At 43.2% G+C, this 25,300-nt stretch overlaps 1 protein-coding gene and 1 long non-coding RNA gene across 4 annotated transcripts in view; both read right to left on the bottom strand.

Moving 5' to 3' along the window:
- LOC127525970 (uncharacterized) overlaps positions 1–25,300 on the bottom strand; it is a 495,457-nt gene that overhangs the window by 280,762 nt on the left and 189,395 nt on the right. The window lies entirely within an intron of this gene.
- Positions 7,348–25,300, bottom strand: part of rps6ka2 (ribosomal protein S6 kinase, polypeptide 2) — a 123,790-nt gene continuing 105,837 nt past the window's right edge. For all 3 annotated transcript variants that reach the window (XM_051919407.1, XM_028821099.2, XM_028821100.2), the window contains exons 15-21: positions 21,931–22,020; positions 19,083–19,241; positions 18,501–18,662; positions 15,630–15,706; positions 11,820–11,937; positions 9,311–9,448; positions 7,348–8,658 (exon numbers count right to left, since the gene is read on the bottom strand). In XM_051919407.1, the coding sequence (XP_051775367.1) occupies positions 8,533–8,658; positions 9,311–9,448; positions 11,820–11,937; positions 15,630–15,706; positions 18,501–18,662; positions 19,083–19,241; positions 21,931–22,020 (870 nt within the window). In that variant the 3' untranslated portion in view covers positions 7,348–8,532. The remainder of the gene's footprint in view (positions 8,659–9,310; positions 9,449–11,819; positions 11,938–15,629; positions 15,707–18,500; positions 18,663–19,082; positions 19,242–21,930; positions 22,021–25,300) is intronic.

The raw sequence follows: 25,300 nt of genomic DNA on the forward strand, positions 1-25,300 counted from the left end.
TCCAGCATCAAAGGGGCATCCCAACCAGGCATGGGTCCCGGCCATCTGCCACAGTGTATTCAGACCTCACATTTTTACTTCCTATGTGTAATTCTTTAAATTTACTGACATTAAATGTCATCTTCCACATAATCTGCCCAAGTCTGTCTGCTGTCCAAGTCCTTCTGTGATGATATAACGGATTCCAAATTCCACCTCTCTTGGTATCTAAACTTAACCAGCTTGTTCTTTATATTCCTATCTAAATCATTTCTATTTATTAAAAACAGCAGCGGCCCCAGCACTGCCCCCTGCTGGTCACCACTCTTAACATCGGCCAGTTCTGATGAGGGACCTCACACCATCACCCTCTGCTTCCTGTGTCTGAGCCAATTCTACACCCACACCACACCCTGAACTGCCACTTCTTTTAGTTTGATGCCCACCTCTCATGTGGCACATTATCAAATGCTTTCTGAAAGTCCACATCAATAATCTCATCTGCTCCACTCTGGTCGTATCCTTTTGTTGCCTCCTCATAGAATTCCAGCATGTTAGTAAAACACGACCTCCCTCTTCCGAGTCCACGCTGACTGTTCCTAATAACTCCTGTCCTTGCCAGGTGTTGCTCAATCTTCTCCTTAATAATTCCTTCCATTCATTTTCCTGTGATGCATGTTAATCTTACTGGCCTGTAGTTGCTCTGATGTGTCCTGTCACCCTTTTTATATAATGGGATGATATTTGCCATTTTCCAGTTCTTCAGAATCTGTCCAGTGTGCAGTGACTTCCTGAAAATATGTGTCAAGGGTTTCTATCTGCACTCGCTGGCCTCCTTAAGAATTCGAGGGTAAGTATTATCTGGGCCTGGCGATTTGTTTGATTTCAGCTTATTTAATCTCAGCAGCTCTTCTCCCTCTACAATTTCCAAATCCCTCAGCACCTCCTTAGTAGTCCCTGTTACTGCTCTGAGGTTATCCACTTGCTCACTTGTGAACACCTCAGAAAAATGTAAGTTTAGGCCATCCGCTATTTCATGGTCTGTATCTTTTAGTTCCCCTTTACTATTTCTGATCCTCCTCCTTGACTGTTCTTCTATTACTAAAGGGTCTCTTATGGTCGTCTTTCTCCTTATCTGCTCTATTCCTCTCCAACTGTCTTTTAGCCTTCCTGATATCCTTCTTAATGGTTGCCCTCATGTTCTCATACGCTCTACGACTCACTTTGCAGGTAATGTGGCTAGTAGTGGTAATAGTGCCATACATACACACATACCATGGCATATCTACATCCCAGCAACACCTTATTAAAATGTAATTGAAAAACATGCCCAGCATCAAGCCCTCTATTCAGTAACCAGCATGATCAATAAGTAACGTTACAGAGAATGTGCACTTAAAAACGTACAGCACAGTATTATGAACTGCTCCTTTTTCAATCATATAATGATGTTGGGGTGGCACAATGGTAAGCCCTGCAGCCTCAAGGAGCCAGTGCCCTGGGTTTGACTATTACACCTAGTTGGCACCCCCCTTGGATTCTGCACATTCTCCCCATTTCTGTGTTGGCCTTCCTCCCAGATCCTCACTGATGTGCCATTTTGGCTGACCGGTGGCTCCAAACTGACACTGTGTGAGATGCTGTCACACCTGTCTGGCTTCATATCCTCCTTCTCCTGGACTTCTCCTCTCTTCCACCCTCTTTCTTCTGTCCAGCACAGGTTATTCTCCTGGGTGACAGCTGCAGAAATCACTTCACTTCACTTGATAGTAATTCTCATTTTACACTTACATGAACCATCTGCCATGTGGATTACGGGGGTCATCTGTTCCCAGTATTGAAAAGTGGAAGTTGGTGGCACGACTGGGATCAGATGGCCAGTGCCACAGCTCCAGCCTTATGGCTGACCGTTTCTTATTTCATTATTCCACTTCTTACCTGTGGGCCTGCCGGTCACGTAGCCCCCCTAACTGGGTTCCTCTTCTCAGATTGGACAGAGGGCGATGGTTCTCGTCTTTGCTAATTTTAATTCTTTTTGAAAACAGACCACATTGTCTCCGATTCCTTTTTTGTTGCTTGGTTGTCAAAAATGTGATTACAAAAAAAAAAAAAAAAGATCCACACAGCAATCAGAACTGAGATTTGAACGCAGGCAGCAACGTTTACTGTTGTGCCACCAAAGTCCACCATGGAAAGTGCCATCAGTGAAACATAAAAGGGGCTCTGCTTACAACACAACAGCAGCAAAACGACAAAGTCCAGTTTAGGGTGGCAAGAAAATACAACACATTAACATGTGGTGTACGGTGGAAGGCTTTATGTATACCAGTAACATGATCACAAGACTACAATTTTTGTGAAAGGCGCTATATACACACAAAACAAGTTTAACTAAAGTAAAGATGATAAAATACCATTCTGGGACCCACTTAATTCAGTTCAAAGCCACAAAGGCTGAATCAGGTTTATTTCACTTTTTGGAATTGTATTTTTTAAAAGGTGCTATATAAATAAAATGTACTAATATTATTAAAGGTTAAAGATTCGCCTCTTTTGGGTAGCACTCAGGTTGTTACAATCAGTTATGTGAAAAGGATCGGGACTGAATACTTTTTCAAGGCATTACCTACAGGACAGAATTATTCATGAAAGGCGCTATATAAACAATCCAAAAGTGAACTTTAGGATTCTGTTTACAATTAAAACTGCGGCATGTAGAGAAAAGCCAAGCGAAATGACACCTTGTATTGGCTAACTAAAAAGATTACAATATGCAAGCTTTCGAGGCAACTCAGGCCCCTTCTTCAGGCGAGATGTAATACAGAAACTGGAGTTCCCTGTGTTTATATACACACTCTAGGACAAGAAACAACATTGGTAAAACTTTAAATGAGAAATTTTAAATGTAAAAAATTAATAGATTCATTCAGACTAGGGTTAATTTAACAAGAGAGAGAAGAACAATGTATGGTCAAGATCTTTGGATAAGATAACTGTCCAACAAAGTCTTTTGAAGTTGCAACTGTGGCATGTAAATATAAGTGCCTGTAGTTTAAAACTGTGAGCCACTATAAATGTACAATAAAATCACCACAGCACTGTGCCTTTCTTATACACAGCCACTTGAATGATTTCATCATTTTTAATGTATGTGGGCATATCAGAATTTGATCTTCATTTAAACTGTATCTATATTTAAAGGTGATGTAATTATAAAAGTATGAAAATATCTCTTTGCAATTTACCATTCTAATCTATAGAAAAAGCAAGTCCACCCTTGGGTCTAATGGCTGGCATCCAGTAAAGAATAACTAACGGTCGTCCGGCACCTTCTGCCATTAAAGACTTCATGTAAAATCAGAGCAGCACGGTCCCGTCGGCCTCACGTTTCCTTCTTCTTTACGATGTCGGCGATGTGCGTTCCAAGTTGATGGCCGATTTATCAGCAGGGTGGTGTTAAGTTCGAAATTAATAAAGATAAACGACGCCCCGAGACGAGTTCTTTACGAGTCAAACTCCTTCACTTGCCAAAATTCCAAATGCTGCCGCTCGGTGAACTTCGTCTCCCTGCCCCTTACGTCACCTCTAGTCCCCGCCCAGTACATCAATTGCAAAGCTTTCTGGGTATCGTAGTTCTCCCGAACCCAAAGGAGGTCTTCTATCATAACGCGGCCGAACACGAGGAACTAAACAAAAAAAGACACCGCGAGACTTGGTGAATAGAAAAAAAAAGCCTTCGGCAACTTTATTGACTTACTTATAAAGATTTGGCATGCTGCGCCACTGCAAAGCGAGGAGGAGCCAAGTTATTATCTACAGAGTTTGTTCTTAAAAAGTCACATCGGCAACTAGAAAGAAGCGCGCTGTCAGTCGGCGGAGGCACGGCACGCGGTGAGGTCGGGACAGTCCATGGGGCGATACCAAAAACGCATTTACAGGAAATGTACAAAGAGTACCAAGGTTAGTTCTCACAGTGCTACAAAAATATTGCACCTGATACAATGCAGCTTACAAAAATTGTCACGCTTCTGTAAGAAGGTCAAGAAATTCTCTACATTCTCTTAACTGTACAAAAGCCAACTGAAAGAGAGGAAACAACTGAAAAAATAAGGTCACCTGACTTCACATTACAGGAGACAAAGTGAGTACAGGTGTAACAAACGAGAAAACAAAAAAAGAAGGGTGGGGGGCAAAGAAATACCTGAAAAAAAAAGAAAAAAAAATAGAGCCTAATGACAGCATGTCCTTTCAATAATCTGTCAAATCATCTTTATATTGAAATGTACCTACAGGGAGACAAATGAAAACAGAAGAGAATAGGAGATGAGAGCTCACTTTCTCCTGAAGGGACTTCCTGCTATGAACACACCGCAGGGTGGATGGACTTTCATCATCCTGTGTATTGATTAGTCTTCTCATTTGACCCGTTTGGATGAAGATAAAAACACATTTGTTCTCAAATCCGCTCAATCCAATCTCAAGGTCATGGGGATGAACCTCTCCTGGTAGCACCACACATAAGGCAGGAACGGGCCGATGATGGGATGCCGGCACTCCTGAGTTCATACACACACACATACGTAGATAGCATGCATGTGATCTTAGACCGGCGTAATCCAGTTGAACATTCTGGGGGCTGGAGCCAATCCCAGCAACATCAGAGATAAGATGGGAACAAATCCAGGATGGGATGGCAGCATAACTGATGTGAGTCCCAATTTTTAAAAGTACACTTGAATAGGTCAGAACATCTGAGCCTCGGGGACCCTCTAATGTCCTTTTGCTCCCCTTTGTTTCTTTATATGGTTATCTTGTTGGCTTTGTATGGACCCCGCAATGGTGGTTGATGTGAAAGGCGCTATACGATTCATAATTCATTATAAACTGTCATATATTTCCATGGCCTTGTTGGTCCAATTTTAATAACTAAATATGTCAAGAAATTCTGTTTTAGATTTATTATACATTTGTCAATGACGATTGTGAAGATTTCAAATAAACCAAAAACCACTTTTGAAGTTAAAAGATACGTTTTAGTTGAAGTTACTTCTTCACAAACATGCTATGTAGGCACATGCCATGCAAAATGGCATTTTAAAGTTAAGCATTTTCTATAAATTACAAAAACATCTTGCCTATACTGCCACTTTACAATGGAGGCTGTGGGGCACAGGGGAAAAGCTTAAAAACTCAGCAAATATGTTAATTATTCAAACCCAGACAGTTATTGAGTATTGATCAGCGTCTTGCAATTGCGCACACATTGTAAAATAGTTTATACGTGTCATTTGTGAACAAAAAAGCACCAATAGTATGAGATTCAGTCATTTTAAAAAACACCGGGCTGTGTGCGACAGCTCGGCAATTACAACCTTTCACCCCTCCGGGAGGCGTGGCTTCCTATCAGAAGACCCAATCACAGTGAACTTTTTGTGCCACGTGGCTGGTTTCATTTTAATTTCCTTCCATATTTATGAGAGAACTGACACAAGTGAACAGAAAACGTAAAGCAGTAACGGACATTGGCAATAAAATAATCATTTTCACAACCCATTTGTCTGTCACAAACGTGCGTCTCAAACATGGAAGACATGTTTTTGTATATCAGAACCTTTGCCACTTCATTGATAACCTTTCAAGCTTTTTGTTTTTCTGGTGGTGTTCCGTGCCCCATAGCCTCCAATGTAAAGTGCCAGTGCGGGCAAGAAATTCATAGAAAATGCTTAACTTTAGGACACAATTTTGTGTAGCAAATGCATATAAACGGAGTCTGTGAAGAAATTAGTTTGACTTGAAAAACAGCAAACCTGTGAGTTATGGTCCACAACCCTGAACTGCATTAAATCTGCTTGAGAATGAATACATGAATGAATGAATAAATGAGTGAATGAAGTAATGAATGGATAAATGAGTGAATGAAAGAAGGAATGAATGGGTGAATGAATGAAGGGATGAATAAATGAGTGAATAAATGAATGAAGGGCAGCACGGTGGCGCAGTGGTAGCGCTGCTGCCTCGCAGTTGGGAGACCTGGGGACCTGGGTTCGCTTCCCGGGTCCTCCCTGCGTGGAGTTTGCATGTTCTCCCCGTGTCTGCGTGGGTTTCCTCCCACAGTCCAAAGACATGCAGGTTAGGTGGATTGGCGATTCTGAAATTGGCCCTAGTGTGTGCTTGGTGTTTGGGTGTGTTTGTGTGTGTCCTGCGGTGGGTTGGCACCCCGCCCAGGATTGGTTTGTGCCCTGTGTTGGCTGGGATTGGCTCCAGCAGACCCCCGTGACCCTGTAGTTAGGATTCAGCGGGTTGGAAAATGGATGAATGGATGGATAAATGAATGAATGAATGAGTCTAATATAAGCCCCCATTATGGTCTGATATTTGAATCTGAATGAAATCTTAATCATCTACATAGCTTGCGTGTTTCTTTGTGTGGCTATCTTGTCTGTTTTGTAAAGGCCAGATTAAAGAAGACGGAAAGATATGGAAGAAGATGATCTGCTGTGGCAACCCCTAACTGGAGCAGCTGAAAGAAGAAGAAGATTAAAGCCATGAAGGGTGCTATATAATTGATAATTACTTATAAGCTGTTGTATATTTCCTTGGTCATGTTGGTACACTTTTAATTACTAGAAATGTGAAGAAACTCTGTTTTCTTTGTTAATAATGACAGCAAACCTTTCAAATTAACAACAAGAGCCAGCATTGAAAATATAATAATGTGTTGTGGTCCACAGCCCTGAACTGCACTAAAAGGCTTTGTGAATGAATGAGTGAAAGAGTCTGCTATAAGCCTGCACTATGGTTTGATATTTGAATCTGATTGAAATCTTCTCTGCTTTGTAAAGGCCCATGTAATGCCAGGAGAAAGGCTATAGAAAATAAGGCCTGACTTATAAACTGACATTTCCTCCGTCTTGCTGGCCCACTTTCAACCAGGAAGTCCTTTGTTTTGTATTTATTGTCAAATTGTTAACTGACTTTAGTCAACTGTTTGAGTGAGTAACTAAGGGGGCAATTTCTTTTTCACACAACCAGTTATCCATCCATCCATCATCCAACCCACTATATCCTAACTACAGGGTCATGGGGGTCTGCTGGGGCCAATCCCAGCCAACACAGGGCGCAAGGCAGGAAACAAACCCCAGGCAGGGCGCCAGCCCACCACAGGGCACACACACACACACACACTAAGCACACATTAGGGACAATTTAGAATCGCCAATGCACCTAACCTGCATGTCTTTGGACTGTGGGAGGAAACCGGAGTACCCTGAGGAACCCCACACAGACATGGGGAGAACATGCAAACTCCACACAGGGATGATCCGGGAAGCGACCCCGGGTCTCCTAACAGCCAATTAGATGACTTTATTACTTAAATACTCAGTTTAGAAAGGATGTTCAGTGTCCACTCTGACTCACTTGATCTCATTTTAGTTTTTGGTGGTCTGAAGCCATTCATTGTGACCAACAGAGGAGATCAGAATGGGGGGTCAGATACTTTTTCACAGCTCTGCTGTCTAAGGTTACCTGGCCTTTTACATGAGAGACACTCTGAAAGCAGTGACCTCCTTAAAAGCCACTCCTGTCCAGCCCAGTGGGCGGTGAGCAGACAAGGGTTCAAGGCATGTGTGTGTGTGTGTGCGCACTTGAAGGTGGGATTAACAAGCTTATTTGGTTTTTCTGCCACCCTGCCATGCAGACAAAGGTGCAAACCCAGTAAAAGTCAAGCTCAGTGGATTCGCGTTTGCCTGTTTTTGTCCCCTTCTGTGTTGTGATCATCAGGTTAATAAAACGCCTACACTTGGTTTGCTTTGGTCAACTTATTATGGGGTGTCTCAGAAGTGCCCCCTATCGATGACAGCATGCTTCAGAAATATGACAAGTGTTTAATGGAGACAGAATGAGTTTTGGGCTGAAAGCAAGTCGTAAACAGCTGAAGTTAAATCCGCTTCAAGTAAGAGGAGGAGCCCCAGTGCATTGTGGGATACTTAGCGCCTTTAACACAGCCGCGGTTTCATTAAGTAAAATGTCAGGACTCGCAGAAAAAAGAAAAAAAACTGAAATTGTCGTCAGGAAGAGTAGAAACACGAAAGCCGATCCAACAGAAAGGCACCCGTGGGATTCAGTGGTGGCAGAGAGCTGGGCAAACTGAAACAATCCTCACAAGCACATAACATGAAATAAACCAACCAGCCAGCCGCTCACCCCTGTAGCACAGAAAGAAAATGAAGGAAGAAACCCACCGAGGCGGAACCCGGCGAAATCCACGAAAGAAAGAAGAGAAGAAAGAAACCCGCAGCATTCAAGTCAACGTCCTGCAGGGGGTGCTGTTAGCTGTCATACTACAAGGAACTGCGTCATTCATCAAAGGGACATTCACCGCTGCTTTTCTTAACAGTTGCATAAACTGGCGCCATCAAATAAATGAATTCATAAATAAATAAATATATAAATAAATAAAACACAAGCCAAAAGTCCAAAGAGGAAAAAAAGAGAGGAGTGTGCAAGAGTGATCAAGTAAGAGGACGCGGCTACCAGGGAGTGCAGTCGGCGCTACAATCTGGTCGAGGTCAGCCTCTTCATTCCTCTCCGCTGGGCCAGGCAGGAGGACAAGACTGGCTCCAGTTTGGGGGCCTGAGGAGAACGGTTCAATGCAAAGTAGGTGGCTGCCATGGCGCCCTGGAAAACAAAGAGACAAAGAGAGAAATAGGATTCAATAGGCAGTGCGCCCCTACTGGCTAAGAAGGTGTCCATTTACATTGATTTGCTTATCTAATAATAATTCGCCAGTCTCCTCACTCACGTCCGTCCGAAGCCGAATGCGCAGTTGCCTTCTGTGCAGCTGCCCGAAAAACCTTACGAGACCGACATCTCGGGAAATTCAAAGAGAAAGGCGACTTCGATTAAAGCTCTAGAGGCCTGAAAGGGGCGATTTTGACTACAGCTCGAGGCCTAATTACGCATTCATTCAATACACCTATATCAGGTTTGTGGTGCTTATACTTATTATATATTATACTATTCCACTCATGCCCGTTTCATCTTACGTTGTCGAAACGGGCTCTTTGTCTAGTCTAATAATAAATCTCTCATTCCTTGAAATATTGAGACCCTTAATTCAGTACTTTTTGTAAGAACCTTTGGCAGCAATTCCAGCTTGGGGATGTCTTGGCTAAGCTCTACAAGCTTTGCACACCTGGATTTGGGCTCTTTATATGTACTGTAATACCAAAAAACATGTTGGAGGGCAATGAGAGAATAAAAAAAAAGGCAAAATCCTACAAAGCAAAAAGACAATCGCAACACCAGCACTGGTGGGCAAAAGGCTTACCTTGACCAGCATGGCATCCTGTCTGACCAGCTGGCTCTGTGACAGGGTCTCTCTGTTCACAATCCAAGGGTGTCTGAGGACCTGGGGAGCCGTCAGCCTCTGATGGGGATCCACATGCAGCATTTTCGACACGATGTCCTGAGGGGAAGAAGAGCGGTCACAGTAAGACGAGTCACCGAGGAGAGACTGCAGGCACGACATGGCTGCACATGAAATGCGGTGCCCATCTTTGATACTTCTGGTCAACAACAAGCAAACTCACGAGGGCAGCAGAACAGCGGGCCCCGAGGCCAGTGATGAACGACGTAGAGTCCTCAGCTGTCTGTCAGCTCAGCTCCACTGACCTTCATCAGCCATGTGCCCTGTCAGGGTTGTTAGCCAAACACAAGTTTATTTTGTGCTTATTTATTCTTTCTGTTATTATTTAAATTTCGAGTTATTAATTCTATTTTTAGTTTTGTTCTTCCTCTTTTGTTTACTTACTATTACACTTTTATTAGTTACTAGCTGTATCCCGCGGCAGCGCCCACGTAGTAGTGAAACAGGACAAACTTTCAAAATTAATTTAAAAAATTTTTAAAAAATGTAATTCTGGCCCAGTGGAAGGTAGGTACACTCCAATGTCACACGTTGGCACTGTATCTGATCGTGTTCAGCTCTGACGGGAGAGCGTCCCCCGCGCGACTGTGACATCTCTGCCAGTCAGCAGCTACCCTCTAAAACACACGTACAGTAGCTCTGATCTCTCTCCAAAAACGTCAAGTAGATGATAATGTCTGCTGAACAAACGGGCCTCGCTAGATAAGTGGAGGCAACACGTGACGAGAGGGAGCGCGACTCGAACCGAGGGCCGCCCCCGCCCCGCCCCACTCCTGGCGTCACGCTTCCCCCGCCCCTCAGCCCGCAGCCTCGCTCTCGAAATCACGCGAATAAATCGGTACCGCAAACGAACTGTGATACATAGCGCGATGAGAGAAGTCGCAAAATTAACTGGGATGTTCAAGCAAATCCTAGAAAAAAAAAACGATCTAAATCTGTTAAGTACGGTAGTTCTGTCATGGAAAGCGGACAGACATTCAGTCGTTGGATTATAGATAGATAGATAGATAGATAGATAGATAGATAGATAGATAGATAGATAGATAGATAGATGTATGTTTCAGTTCTGTATTGCTTGTATGTTATGATTTCTGTGTATAAGTTTTCTTTGTTCATTGCCCGGTTCTATTTATACAAAAAGCAGGACCACCTAGTGGCGGCTCGCGTATAGGCACTGTGGAACTGCTGCACCCCCTATTTCCTCTTTATATTATCGATAACGGGCGGCACGGTGGCGCAGTGGGTAGCGCTTCACTTCCCGGGCCCTCCCTGCGTGGAGTTTGCATGTTCTCCCCGTGTCTGCTTCGGTTTCCTCCCACAGTCCAAAGACATGCTGGTTAGGTGGATTGGCGATTCTAAATTGGCCCTAGTGTGTGCTTGGTGTGTGGGTGTGTTTGTGTGTGTCCTGCGGTGGGTTGGTACCCTGCCCGGGATAGGTACCTGCCCCGTGTTGGCTGCGATTGGCTCCAGCAGACCCCCGTGACCCTGTGTTCGGATTCAGCGGGTTGGAAAATGGATGGATTATCGATAACATTTAATATAATGAGTCCTTTTTTCTTTAATTCTTTCTTTATACTTGTACAATATATAATCCTTAAGCTTAACGTCAGTAGCCATCTCCCAGTTTATGAAAAAGATACAAAAATCTTTGTATGGAACTGTACGCTTCACAGTTCCAGCGGCATGGTGTTTGGCTGTTGTGCGCATGCGCCTATAGGAAGCTGCGCGGGAGAGAGGATTGGCGCACCCGCAGTGCCGACCCTGGCGTGCTGGTGGAAGGTACCGTTTTTTTTTTTTTACTTCGCGTGTGTTGTGCTTAAAAACCGTGTACCATATTCTTGAATGTGATAAAGTATAGAATTAGATTATTATCCTGCTTCCAGCTATTCTATTTGATTCATTTTTTTTTTCGGTTACTGAATAAATTTTCTTTTTATACATGTTTGTTTCCTTTTACACAATTTTAAAACAAAGGCTAAAAATTTTCTGGAGCAGCACCCCCACTAATTTTAGCTACGAGCCGCCACTGGGCCACCGTCACCCCCAGCAGTTCTTAAACCCCACTTTGTATGGTTTTGGTGGCTTCAGTCCTCTGCTCATCTTAAAGGTGCTGTTCTCTCTCATTTTAGATTTTCCTGATAACACTTCAGTGATTTGAGGTTCCGAGTTTAAGGAAAGGTGGGGTTGAGCTTCTGGTTTTAAACTTAGATTGGTTCTGACCTTTAGTTTCATCCTCTGCTTCCTTTTTCCTTACCAAGTGACTCTTGTTTCACTCTGGCAGTATAAAGCACCCCCTGAGAAGTACATACAGCTGTCCTTTGATGGAAACAAAGCCTCGTCCACAAGGAGCCCCGTTGTCATTTCACGAAGCCAGCGTGTCTTTTTAACGTAAAGCTCAATTGACACAAACCTTGGCGGCATCGGAGACGGTGTGCCAGTTCCCTCCTGTAAGAGCAAACTTCCCACTTCCGATGCGGGCCAGAATCTCCTCGGGGGTGTCATCAGGTCCATTTGCAAATGGCGTGAACCTGGAGGGAGAACAAAGAAAAGAAAACCGATGAGAGTGGTAAGTGGGTGTTATGATTCTGCTGAGCTTATAACATTTAAATAACTTTAAATATTTGTGACAGCCTCTCAATATGCATCAATATAAAGAGATAAACATCTGAAAGACAACGCCTTCCGAAACCCAGCTGAGCTGAACGTTTAAAGTTAAAGGAGCGAAACAAAGCCGTGTTTTTCCCGAGGCTTAGAAACATTCTGCACATGACCACTAGATGGGGCTCTTCTGTTAGTTTACTAATATTAATTCCAATGATGTTCAATTGGTTCCTGCCTTGCGCCCTGTGTTGGCTGGGATTGGCTCCAGCAGACCCCCGTGACCCTGTGTTCGGATTCAGCGGGTTGGAAAATGGATGGATGGATGGATGATGTTCATCACAGCAGCACCCCAATGAATGTACCGGTCATTGGTAATACAGGAGTCAAGATGAAATGTTAGGGTGCCAACTGGGCCACTCCGTTCACTCAAAGCAATATGTCTGCTCAAGCTGACAAGGACACAATGGCACAATAAGAAAATAAAAGCAACATGTAGTGATAGTTACAATTTGTTACTAACCCTCACCTATTCTGTTTCTCTTCTTGGTACTCAAATGTGGCATTCGGTGGCACTGCCCACCTGCCAAGTTACTTAAAGTCCTACCACCGGAAGGTTTATTTACGGGATTGTCAGGCCCACACAAGTTGCTAAGGCATCAGCTCCTTCTTAACGTTTGCTGTTTGGCTTCCATTTTGTGCTTTTAATAAATCACCCAATCAATCAACCAATCTATCAATATCCAGTTGTAATCAGTTCATTTACTAGATTCAGTCTGCTAGTGAAAGAAACTAATCAATAAGTTAGTCTCCCAGGTCATCATAAAATTAATCTCCTGGCCCAAAGATCAAGTAAGCAATTAATCAGGCCAGTGTGGAGTTAGAGAGGGGGCCCAGTGCATTGTGGGATACTTGGCGCCTTTAATACAGCCGCAGTGTCATTTATTTCATTTCCATAATAACTCACATAAGCCATTTCCCTATAAGAGCACTCATAGAGCGTGTTGCTGCACCCGCCACACGACAAACCACCTCAGGGTCCCAAATTAGGACGAGAACGCAGCCGAGCAACAGGTGACACTTCAGCACCCCGCTAGTCCGAACAGAATGGAACAGCGGGAGGTTTTTTTTTTTTTTTTTACAGTGGCTGAGCATCAATGCAAAATGCTGAAAAAGCTTTGCCTTTCAGCTTTCCCAGAATGCACTGCACTTCTCTTCAGCTTTTGGCCTCCAACCTGAAACTTGTCAGCATCTCCCACTCACAAGGGCATTTCATTTATCGATCTTCTGGTTTCAACTTAAGGCCATGTCACACTGGACGATTTTCCAGTGAAGTCCAGTCGTGACTTTCACTGACATTGTCTTGGCCAGTCGGCGGTGCGCACTCACGAGGTCTGTCACGTTAAGTGACTCGCTTTATCTCGGCCATGGCTCGACTCTCAAACAGGCGTAACGTTGCCTTTAGTGGTGGGGCGAGCTCTGTGTGTGCGAGAATCAGCGCTGGGGAGCGTTACGTTTAAAAGTAAATTAAATATAACTCATTATGTTGTGTAGTTACCGGGTACTTGTTATAAAATGTATTGCGTTACCAACAGTGAGTTACGTTTGTGTTGTTTTTCCTTTTGTATGAAAATCTGCACATTCACTGGCCAGCATCCACCTCAATGAAAAGGATAAGTGTCTGCGTGTCTATCTGTGTGTCAGGCTGGTTGCTATGTCTCTGTCATTCCAACAGATGGCACATTACAGACATTTTTAGTAATAGAATGCATTGCATTGGTCATTCCAACAGATGGTAGATCACAAATATTTGTAGTAATGCATTTTATTATTACAAATATTTGTGATGTATCCATCATCTGTTGGAATGACCAATGTAATGCATTTTATTACTTTGTGCATTATACAATACTTTCCAATAGATGGTGCACTGCAAACTTTAACATTGATGTCTGTGTTGGTTACTTAGCGCTTTGAGTACTGAGAAAAGCGCTATATAAATGTAATGAATTATTATTATTATTACTTAAATTTCAACCCACCTCAGACCAGTAGCACAGTTAGTCCACCTTAATAAAAGGATAAGTGTCTATGTTTCTGTGTATCTGTGTGTCCGTCAGGTTGCCATGTCTTTGTCATTCTAACAGATGGCGCATTGCAAACATTTTTAGTAATAACTTGCATTGCCTTAGTCATTCCAACAGATGGCGGATCACAAACATTTGTAGTAATGCATTTTATTATTACAAATGGTTCTGATGCATCATCTGTTGGAATGACCAATGAAATGCATTTTATTACTTCATGCATTACAAAATAGTTTCCAATAGATGGTGCACTGCAAACGTTAACATTGATTTCTGTGTTGGTTAGATTTCAACCCACCTCAGACCAGTAGCAGAGTTAGTCCACCTTAATAAAAGGACAAGTGTCTGTGTTTCTGTGTATCTGTGTGTCTGTCCATTTGCTATGTCTTTGTCATTCCAACAGATGGCGCATTGCAAACACTTGTAGTAATAAAATGCATTGTATTTGTCATTCCAACAGATGGCACATTTGAAACATTACCTTTAACATCGCCTTTATGAATCCCACACCAAATGGCATACAACAGAAACATACGCATTGCATTGTCATTCCAACAGATGGTGCATCAGAAACATTTGTGGTAATGCTTTTACTACAAATCTCCCATTGTGCATTCAAACCTAAAATTTGTACTTTCTACATGTAATACTTCACTTTCTACATGTAATACTTCACATTTACTGACATTAAGTTTCATCTGCCACAAATCTGCCCAAGTCTGTCTGCTGTCCCCGTCCCTCTGTGAAGATTCAATGGATTCTTGAGTATCTGCCAATCAACCTAGCATGATATCATCTTTAAATTTAACCAGCTTGTTGTTTATATTCCTATCCAAATCATTTATATATATATATAGCAGCCCTTGCGCCGCCCCCTGCTGGTCACCACTCGTAACATCACCTGATTCTTCAAATGTTCCTCACACCATCACCCTCTGCTTCCTGTGTCTGAGCCAACTCTGCACCCTTCTAAACACCACACCCCGAACTGCCACTTCTTTTAGTATGATGCCCAACCTTTTATGTGGCACCTTATTAAACATTTTCTGAAAGTCCAGATAAATTCTGACCCAATATTTCCAACAACTCATCTACTTGAGGCATCAGGAAGGCCTCAAATTGAGAAACCTTATTTAAACATCTAAAATCTATGCACAACTGCAGTATTTCGTCTGGTTTCAGCACTGGCACACTTGGACTGCACCACTCACTCCGGCTCTCTCGCTGTATGCCCAGTCCAAGCATCTGTTTCACTGAGTCACACACTGCCTGAAATTCTGTTTTGGGGGCCTTTGAATTTTAACACCATAGAAGACCCCAAGTAAAGTGTGCAACATCCAATAGGAATTGTTCAATGTGCAGCAGTCTTGGCAGGTGTTGACTACGTTTCATCCTGTGATTTTTTCTCAGTTCTTTTCCCCAAGCACCCACACCCCACTTCATTCACAACCTCACAAGGGGCTCAGCAGCGCAGGTAGCCCAGGAGCGGCGGCACTCATCACCTACACAACACACAGGCGGGCGCACATACCCACCCTGCCAGCATGGTGTACAGTAAAATGCCAAGACTCCAGATGTCACAGGCCGCATCGTAGCCCTGCTTCTTAAGAACCTGAAAAGACAAAAACAACTTTGTTAAAAATAAAGAAAGGCAAACCAGCATTAGCAGTAGAGCGCCAGCACATGGATGACTCTGTCGTTGTTAAACGTTACGGATCTTCAGAGACATGATGACCTTCACCCTGGACCCCAGTTTGTTTGATTTTAAATAGGAACTTGTGTGTAATCCTGTCGCAGATCTTGTCGGCCCTCATGTCACAGAGAGTAGACACCACCATACTGTCACCTTCCTCTCCTCTCTTCTTTAAAGTACGTCAATCACAGCAGATTTGATTCGCCAGAACAATTACAGAATGTGTGGGAGAAACCTGGCGTGACGATGCTGGGACAAGTGAAAATAGAATGGCTTTGGGAGGAGAGACCACTGCAACCACCACAGACCCTTTGGAACAATGGGCTGCTTTTTAAATGGGGATTACTGGGGAGGAACCCTAAATCTTAATCCTATCCTTTCAGTTCTCCTAAAAATATGTATGTGTTACATGCGAGGCATACTTTGTGTGTGTGTTTGTGTCTTTTGTTGGTATTATTGTCCATTATTATTGTCAGCTGTTGTGAGTAGACATTGTCACACACATGTGCTTGGCAGACAACTTAAAGGCTTGTCTGGTTGTAATTCCACCCCGAGTTGAGGGTTGGCGCTGTTGCCTAATGCTTCTCCTCCTTTCTCCCCTGCAGATCAGACAACTGGCAGTTTCAATGACATCACTTCCGGGTCACAGTCCATTGGCCCCACCCCTTCCGGTCCAGCATCTTCTTAAGGGGCACGACCGCCATCTTTGAATCTGTGCACATTTGGGACGCTCTGCCTAAGACCTTCTAATTTTTTGATTTTTTTTGCCTGTTTTTGGGATTTCTCTCCCAGGTGTCTGAAATCTTTATCTTGTTTTTGTCTCCAGTGTTACAACATACATGGGCAAAAATTTCCAGAATTGTTAAAATAAGCTTTTGTTATAAAATCTAAAGCGACTCCCTTTTAAATCCTCTCCTTGAGAAGCAACCCACTTGTCCCAGCGCTCCTCCCGTTTCCTGTACTCATCTCTTGTCTCCATGTCTGATCCTCGGGCACTTGTTCCTGGATTTTCTTTCTTGGTAGAAAATCTTCTACCCTTCAGTTTCAGTTTTAATAATTCTGGGAACAAAGAGAAGTGACAGGGAGGGAGATCTGGCGATTACGGGACGTGTGAAGCAACAATCACACGGTTCTTAGATCGAGAGCTCTCTGGCTGCTAACGCGATGTGTGCAGGTGTGAGGTCCTGGCACGAGATGCGCCTTTGTGTGAGACACTTCTTGGGACATTTTTTTTCCCCATAGACACCTCAGCAGTTCATTGTATTGTCACTGATTAACAGTCTGCTCACGGGGAACAAACTCTTTATGAACAAGTCTGTCAGTGTTGAAAACCGCGATTATTATGGTCTATTGAAAATCTACCTGGGAGAAACAACAAATCGGTGACGTCACCGGCGTGACAGAATAAACACCAGAAATACGCCATCAATCAACACTCGGCACTCTGCTTTGTAGGCATACAATGCCTAGCAGTATATACAATCCCCTACTCCTGTGCTATTGACCACTTCTGGGAATTTTTGGGTCCCACATGATATAAATAAGTGGGATACTGAGAAATTAACTCATGCATTTATTTCTAGTAGGACTGACTACTGCAATGCGGAGTTCACTGGATGTTCAAACTGTTCTTTATACAGCTGCCAGTTAATCCAAAATGCTGCTGCAAGAATGATTACAAGAACAAGAAAATACGAACACATCACTCCAGTTCTTAAATCCTTACACTGGCGCCCGGTTAAGTTTAGGGAAGATTTCAAAATCCTCCTTTTAACATATAAAGCCTTAAATGGCCGAAGTCTGGCTTACTTGTCTGAACTTATCGTGACTTACAAACCTGAGCGCACATTAAGATCTCAAGATGGCGGTCTGCTTAGGATTCCAAGGATTAATAAAATAAAAGTGAGAGGTCGAGCTTTTAGTTACAGGGCCCCTAAACTGTGGAGTGGTCTGCCTGCCACTATAAGAGATGCCCCTTCGGTCTCAGCTTTCAAATCTCATGACTTCAGTTTAGCACACCCTGACTAGAGCTGCTGATTAACTGTACAGACTGCATCTCGGTTGTTGGTCATTAGCACTAAAACATAAGTAACATGAGAGTTAGAATTGGATACTAACCCTCACCTCTTCTGTTTCTCTTCTCGGTACTCAAACGTGGCACTTGGTGCCCACGGCCCACCTGCCAAGTTGTTTTGCCTGCCTAAGGTAAAGTCATCTCTGATTGGGGGATCGCAGGAATCATCAAGTAGAGGGGGCCTTTCATCAGATTGGCTGGCTCAGCTGTGGAATGGCCAATTGGGGGAGGCAGCTTGATGGCCGAGGTCTCCGGGACTCTGAACAAATCCAAATCCCCTTATGGGATATCATCTGCTGTTAAATTCTGGTCCGCACTTGTAATATTTCTATTGTCTTGAGGATGACTTGTGTTCTGTTCTGTGTATTGTTTTGTATTGGCCCCCTTTTTTTGACACCAAATCTACCTGGAAAGGGGTCTCTCCTTGAACTGCCTTTCCCAAAGTTTCTTCCATTTTTTCCCTTCAAGGGTTTTTCTTTGTCTTCTTAGAGAGTCAAGACTGGGGGGCTGTCAAAAAGCAGGGCCTGTTAAAGCCCATTGCGGCACTTCTTGTGTGATTTTGGGCTCTACAAAAATAAATTGTATTGTATATAAGTAAGCACTTTGTCACACTGAGTACACATGATGGTCAATTCTCACCTCAGGAGCCACAAAGTTGGCCGTGTAACACGGAGTCATGAGCAGCCCATTCTCCGCTCGGAGCTGCTTAGCAAACCCAAAGTCGCATATCCTTATGGATTCAGGATTCCCCGTCTCGTCAACATAAAGAATATTGCTGGGCTTCAGGTCTCGATGGACGACCTGCTGAAAGAAAGACAGATCATGAGGGCTTTTAAACCTGCACTTGCAGTGTTACTCTCTAAATTTAAGAAAAGATTTATGGATCTTCATCGGCATGCAGGAGGTGACTTTCAGGGTGAAGAAGTTTTCAGTTGCCATGGAGTCGTCCATGTTGGGGTTCACTTAGTGAGAACAGTCCATGAAGGTTGAGCCCCCCAGTTTTCTAGTATTGCCCAGGAATCAAATGAGCTGACCTTGGAGGTAGGAGACCACCTAACACAGGGAAGTCAGCCATTGGGCATGTGAATGCCAAAGCACAGCTTCACTGCCTTTTGAGCCACAGGGGGAGAGGCCCCCATTTAGAACACTTGCAGGGTACATGGCATAAAAGGAGAAGCTCATTAGGTGGTACGCCGTGGCTGTGTTGGAGGATATGCATACCCCTTGGGAATGGAGGTATTCCACAGTTTTTGTGATAGTGAAAAGCACGGCGCTGGCCTCCCTCTCTGAAAAGCATTTCTGCCGGAGGATCCTGTCCAAAAGTTCTCCTCCTCTCATCAGCTCCATTACCAAGTAGACGAACTTCCCATCATCGTATACCTAAGAGATACAAGAAAAACAAAAAGAAATAAATGAATGTGCTCCACGATTAAAGATCTGCACTCATCCGCCTAACACTGAGGTCCTGTTGTGGTGTACAATTTCAGTAAATTTGGCTCTTTATATTCATTATTCCGGGTGATTCAAAAAGATTCATCTGATTTCAAAATGATTTATTTCTCTTGTAAATCACTACACTTAGTTGAGCATAACGTTTATTACATCATTTTACCAGTGCTCAGTATGGCCTCCTCCAGCCGTATGGACAACAACAACGTGACAGTCAACTTCATGCCATACTAGATTGGGCATGTTGGGTGCCCCTGTCCTCACGGCTCTTTCAATGTGATTTCGGACATCGTCCAGTGTTGTTGGGAGTGGTGGCACATAAACAGAATCCTAAATGTACTCCCACAAAAACAAAAATCACACGGTGTGAGATCTGGTGATCTTTGGGGCCAGAGGTTGGGTGCCAGATCACGGGCTCCTTTACAACCAATCTAGCGATGAGGGAGCTCGATGTTGAGAGTTGCTTAAACTTCCTGGTGCCAATGAGGTGGTACTGCATCCTCCGGAGATAGTCAGAAACTCTACGGTCCCCCTCTTTCAATTGGTATGTGATTGGCTCCTAGGCACCTCATGCTTCTTTTTGAATCACTGTGTACTTTGCTCAAGAGAAAACAACAGATGACCTTAAACACAGGACACTTGCATGGACAGGTAACATCAAAAGGCAATCTCCTGAATCACAGGACCATCTGTTTGATCTGAGCGGGAATTCAGGAGACCCTCGAGCTGTTTTAATGATAAGGGCACCAGGACTACAATGATTTACAGCTTGGGTGAGGAAGCCATGCTATGTTTCAAGCTGTAGCCAATTACTTTACAACCTGCTTACAGGAGGAGGCGCCATGGGACTGGAAAGGGTCAAACCAGTTTACAGGTTGGGACAGGAGATTTGTACAACATCAAAAACCGTATTGCTTGGGAAAACAGACGCAGTCAAACTGATGAGAGAGTTTGAGAACATTCATTCATCATATCGACAGCCAGCCAGCCAAACGGGTGCATGGAGCGATCACATCTTGTGAAACTCCCGTAGCATTTCAAAATAAATATGACAGACTAAACGAGGAGAACTTCTCGTGGAGAACTCTGAGTGACAGATCAATGTCCCCCAGGAACATTCATCCTTGACAGCTTTACTGTCTCATAAGCCTTTCCTAAAGACTATTATATATATATATATATATATATATATATATATATATATATATTCATTGCATTCATAGTCTGAGTCCTGACCTGATTGTATGGGTGGTTACCTACCAGGTAACGCATGTGGTTGGTCTGCCTTTAGCAAACATCCACCATGGTGCCCACTTCAGTTACGAGAAGCAGATTATGGAATGTTGCATAGTTTACTGTCAAATAATGCAAAGACACGTGTTTCGCCCTCATTTGGGCTCATCAGGCATACACACTCTACTGCTCCCCTTGCGGGGATCGGGACTCAGACTATGAATACAATGAATGTAATTACTCCGGACCTACAGGCTGTCAAATAAACAAACCACACATCGTGGCGCAGCGTAAAGGGGCTTCGTCTCTGACGCTGACATCCGAGGTTCGATTCCCCAAGGGGAGCAGTAGAGTGTGTACGCCTGATGAGCCCAAATGAGAGGGAAACACGTGTTGCGTACTCTTTGCATTATGTGACAGTAAACTATACAACATATATATATATATATATATATGTCCAGACTTTACTATCAGTCTTATTTTCCATTATGCTTTGTTCTATTTGTTATTATTATTCATGTCATAAATACCACACTGCTTTTAACTTTCTGTGCTTTGTCTTCATGTCTAGAGTGATTGAAGTAATAAGGTAGATTTCTTTGAGCACCTGGTGCAGCCGGAAGTTTGCCATACGCTCCGTGCTGCGAGGTTTATGAAGGCTGAGGGTGTGAGCTCCACCTAATAGTAGGGAACAGGTCATCAAGTAAGGCATTCTGGGCTGATAAACGGCCTATAGCCAAGGATGTTGAGCCTTTGTATGTTTGAATATATAAAGTAATATTTAGGTCTGAGATAGCTTTAAAACATTGTATGTTGTTCGTGCCGACAATAACTAAGTTTCTTGAGATTCCAGAAGAGTGACAGGCTGTGTTATTCCTAAAGCACTTGTGTGGTTTGAAGTGCTAGAGGTTAACCAGCTGTGTGTGTGTGTCACTCATAGGACACTGTCAAGTGTCCGTGTGTCTGCGTATAGCTATGTATGTGTGTGTTAATCTTACGGTGCAAATCTGATGAGTACACTTACCGCTAAGTAAAGGGTAAGTAGAGGGAAATACCACGATAACACCGAGGTCCAAAATCAGTTCACACAAATGAAAGGAGCTGCACATCACATTAGAGAAGAATAACAATACGCCTCTGTCTGTGCTGCTTGTGCCGAGTGTTAAGGGATGGAATAATCTGAGAAAGACGCTATATGGGGTAGCAAATGAATAACGTGTAAACTAGATGAAAATCAATCTGGTATTTTAAATTGAGAATTTCAGCTTCATTCTAATTCTCCGATATGATTAACTGTAATAGAATTTCTAACAACAGAATCTGAACTGCTAGGAGTGGCTTTGATTGTATCGGGGTCACCACTCACTGGACACACTTTCTTACTCACGTCTTTCAGGGTGATGATGTTGGGATGTTGTCCATAGCGGAGCAGAATCTCAATCTCTTCAGATGGATCTCTTTTGCTTCTGTCAATGATCTGTGGGATAGGAAGATGAACAACATGATCTCCAGATGTGACCTGGGCACACATACTGCACTGGGGACAGGGAGTGGTAGCAGCACTGGCAGGGCTTTAAGTGGGCTGCAGTATCTACAGGATTCCACATTCAGCAGTATATGGTAGCCTACCAGCATCTCCTGCTCTGGTCCTCAGTGAGAACCACCACCAGCAGCAGCACTGCTCTGACACCAGATTAAACTGTGAGTATTTGATCCTGATAGAAATTCCAAGCTCTCCAATCTATTGTGTGTTTCTGTCTTTGTGATCAGATCTGCACAGGGACTCCCCATCCCAATTATATGAACTTCATATTATATTGTAGGTGTCTGAAACTCCCTGGGATACCCATACCCACTTTCTGAGATGACATTAGAACATTAGAACACTCTGGACGAGAACAGGCCATTCAGCCCAACAAACCTGGCCAGTTCTGTCCACTTATTTCTTCCAAAAAAACATCAAGTCGAGTTTTGAAAGTCCCTAAAGTCTTACTGTCCACCACACTACTTGGTCGCTTATTCCACTTGGTGTCTCTGGTGCTCAATGTAAAGAGAAACTTCCTAATGTTTGTGTGACATTTCCCCTTAACAAGTTTCCAACTGTGTCCCCGTGTTCTTGATGAACTCATTTTAAAGTCACCGTCTCGATCCACTGGACTAATTTCCTTCACAATTTTAAACACTTCACTCAGGTCTCCTTTTGGTTAAACTGTGAAGGCTCAGCTCTTTGAACCTTTCCTCATAACTCAACCCCTGTAGCCCTGTAATCAGCCCAGTCGCTCTTCTCTGGACCTTTTCTAGTGCTGCTATGTCCTTTTAGTTGCCTGGAGACCACAACTGCACCCAGGACTCCAGATGAGGCCTCACCAGTGTATTATAAAGGTGAGCAGAACCTCCTTGGACTTGTACTCCACACATCAAGGTGCTATATAACCTGACATTCTGTTAGCCTTCTTAATGGCTTCTGAACACTGTCTGGAAATCGATAGCTTAGAGTCCAATAAGAGTCCTAACTCCGTCTCATAAGGTGGACACTTGATTTTCCGACTGCCCATTGTGTATTCAAACCTCACATTTTTACTTCCTATGTGTAATTCTTTACATTTACTGACATTAAATTTCATCATCCACAAATCTGCCCAAGCCTGTCTGCTATCCAAGTCCTTCTGTGATGATATAACGGATTCCAAATTATCTGCTAATCCACCTATCTTGGTATCATCTGCAAACTTAACCAGCTTGTTCCTTCTATTCCTATCTAAATCATTTCTATATATTAAAAATAGCTGCTGGCCACCACTCTTAACGTCACCCAATTCTGATGAGGGTCCTCACACCATCACCCTCTGCTTCCTGTGTCTGAGCCATCTAAAAACATCACTCTGAACTCCCACTTCTTTTATTTTGATGCCCACCCTCTCATGTGGCACCTTATCAAATGCTTTCTGAAAGTCCACATCAATAATCTCATCTGCTCCACTCTTATTGTATCCTTTTGTTTCCTCCTCATAGAATTCCAGCCTGTTAGTAAAACACGACCTCCCTCTTCTGACCCCATGCTGACTGTCCTGTCCTTGCCAGGTGTTGCTCAATCTTCTCCTTAATAATTCCTTCCATTAATTTTCCTGTGATGCACGTTAATCTTACTGGCCTATAGTTTCTTGGATCTGCCCGCTCACCCTTTTTATATAATGGGATGATATTTGCCATTTCGAGTCCTTCAGAATCTCTCCAGTGCGCAGTAACATCCTAATAATATGTGTCAAGGGTTTCTGTCTGAACTCGCTAGCCTCCTTAAGAATGCGAGGGTAAATCTTATCTGGTCCTGGTGATTTGTTTGATTTCAGTTTATTTAATCTCAGCAGCTCTTCTCCCTCTACAATTACCAAATTCCTCAGCACCTCCACAATAGTCACATTTACCTTTCATTATATGTTTTTTTATTTCAAAATGTTTTTAATGATATTGAAAATGAATTATATTTTCCTCAGATATTTTTCCTGATGGTGTTTCCTCAGCATGACACCATCAACATGACTATAACAAGTTTAATATCGGCCTTTCTGCAATCACCTGAGACTTCAGATTCCTCTCAAGAAAAGCCTTTAACAATCCTTATGAGCTTATTCTGGTCGTGAATTCTTCTTCCGTTTCTTGACTCCATTTAACGTCTGCTCGATTTGGCTTTGGTTACCAAATCCCACACCGTATCCCGGCTTTTATCGTCTGTTCACATTCTGAGAGTTGTTATTTAACGTCTTTGCAGTTTTGACTTTTTGGCTGATTATTTTAACTTTGTTATGGGGAGATTATTTTGCCGCTCAGCAAAAGGACGAAGGTCCAAGTTTCTAGAGTCCTGGTGCTCCCTGTTTGTGAGATATGGATGCTATCCAGTGACCTGAGATGAAGACTAGACTCCTTCATGTGTGTCCCTTCAGAGGGTTCTCGGATCCCGCTGGTTTGACTTTGTGTTGCTCATGGAGTCCCGAATGAGGCACTTGACCTGCATTGTGAGGGAGCATCAGTTACGGCACTACGGCCATGTGGCACCATTCCCAGAGGGTGATCCAGCTTGTTGGACTCTCATTGTTGAGGACCAGGCTGGACCAGAACAAGAGGTCGTCCACGTAACACCTGGCTGCGGCAGATAGAAGGTCATTTCCGGATGGTGGGACAGGACTGTGTATTTGCCTGGGGGGGTTGCCAACCGGGATCCTGAGCTGTTTCGTCATGTAGTGGGTGTGGCGACACGCTGTACCAGTACATATGCCCCCCAACTTGACTTGACTTTACTTGACTTTCTCGTATACGAAGTATAGAAATAATTCAACCTCGAGATTTCGATGAATCTTGACGCTTTAGACCTCCCTGAGTCTGAAAATACCGTTTTTTGGAATTATGTCTGTGTTTGTGTGTGTAAACACAAAAACTCAAAAACGTGCAGAAGATAAAAACATTATTAACTGAAATGATTATAAGTATTTAACTCACAAATACCAAGGACTGTATTTTGTATTAATCATGCTACAGAGAGCTATAGGATTTTTACTTGTATATGATTTGTTCTTCATTTAGGCAGAAAAAGAATTAAGCTTGTGCACAGAATTATTAGATTAACTTGCGTTCTTTTATGAGAAAATGCTGACCTCTTGATACAAACAGAACACCCTGTGATATTATAAACCAGTTGTGATCAGTTTCTGAACTCTTGCTTAAAACTATAAGAAACATGTCACTTATGAATTAATAAATAAGGA

Source organism: Erpetoichthys calabaricus, chromosome 15 (genome assembly GCF_900747795.2).
Source record: "Erpetoichthys calabaricus chromosome 15, fErpCal1.3, whole genome shotgun sequence".
Classification (NCBI taxonomy): Eukaryota; Metazoa; Chordata; class Cladistia; order Polypteriformes; family Polypteridae; genus Erpetoichthys; species Erpetoichthys calabaricus.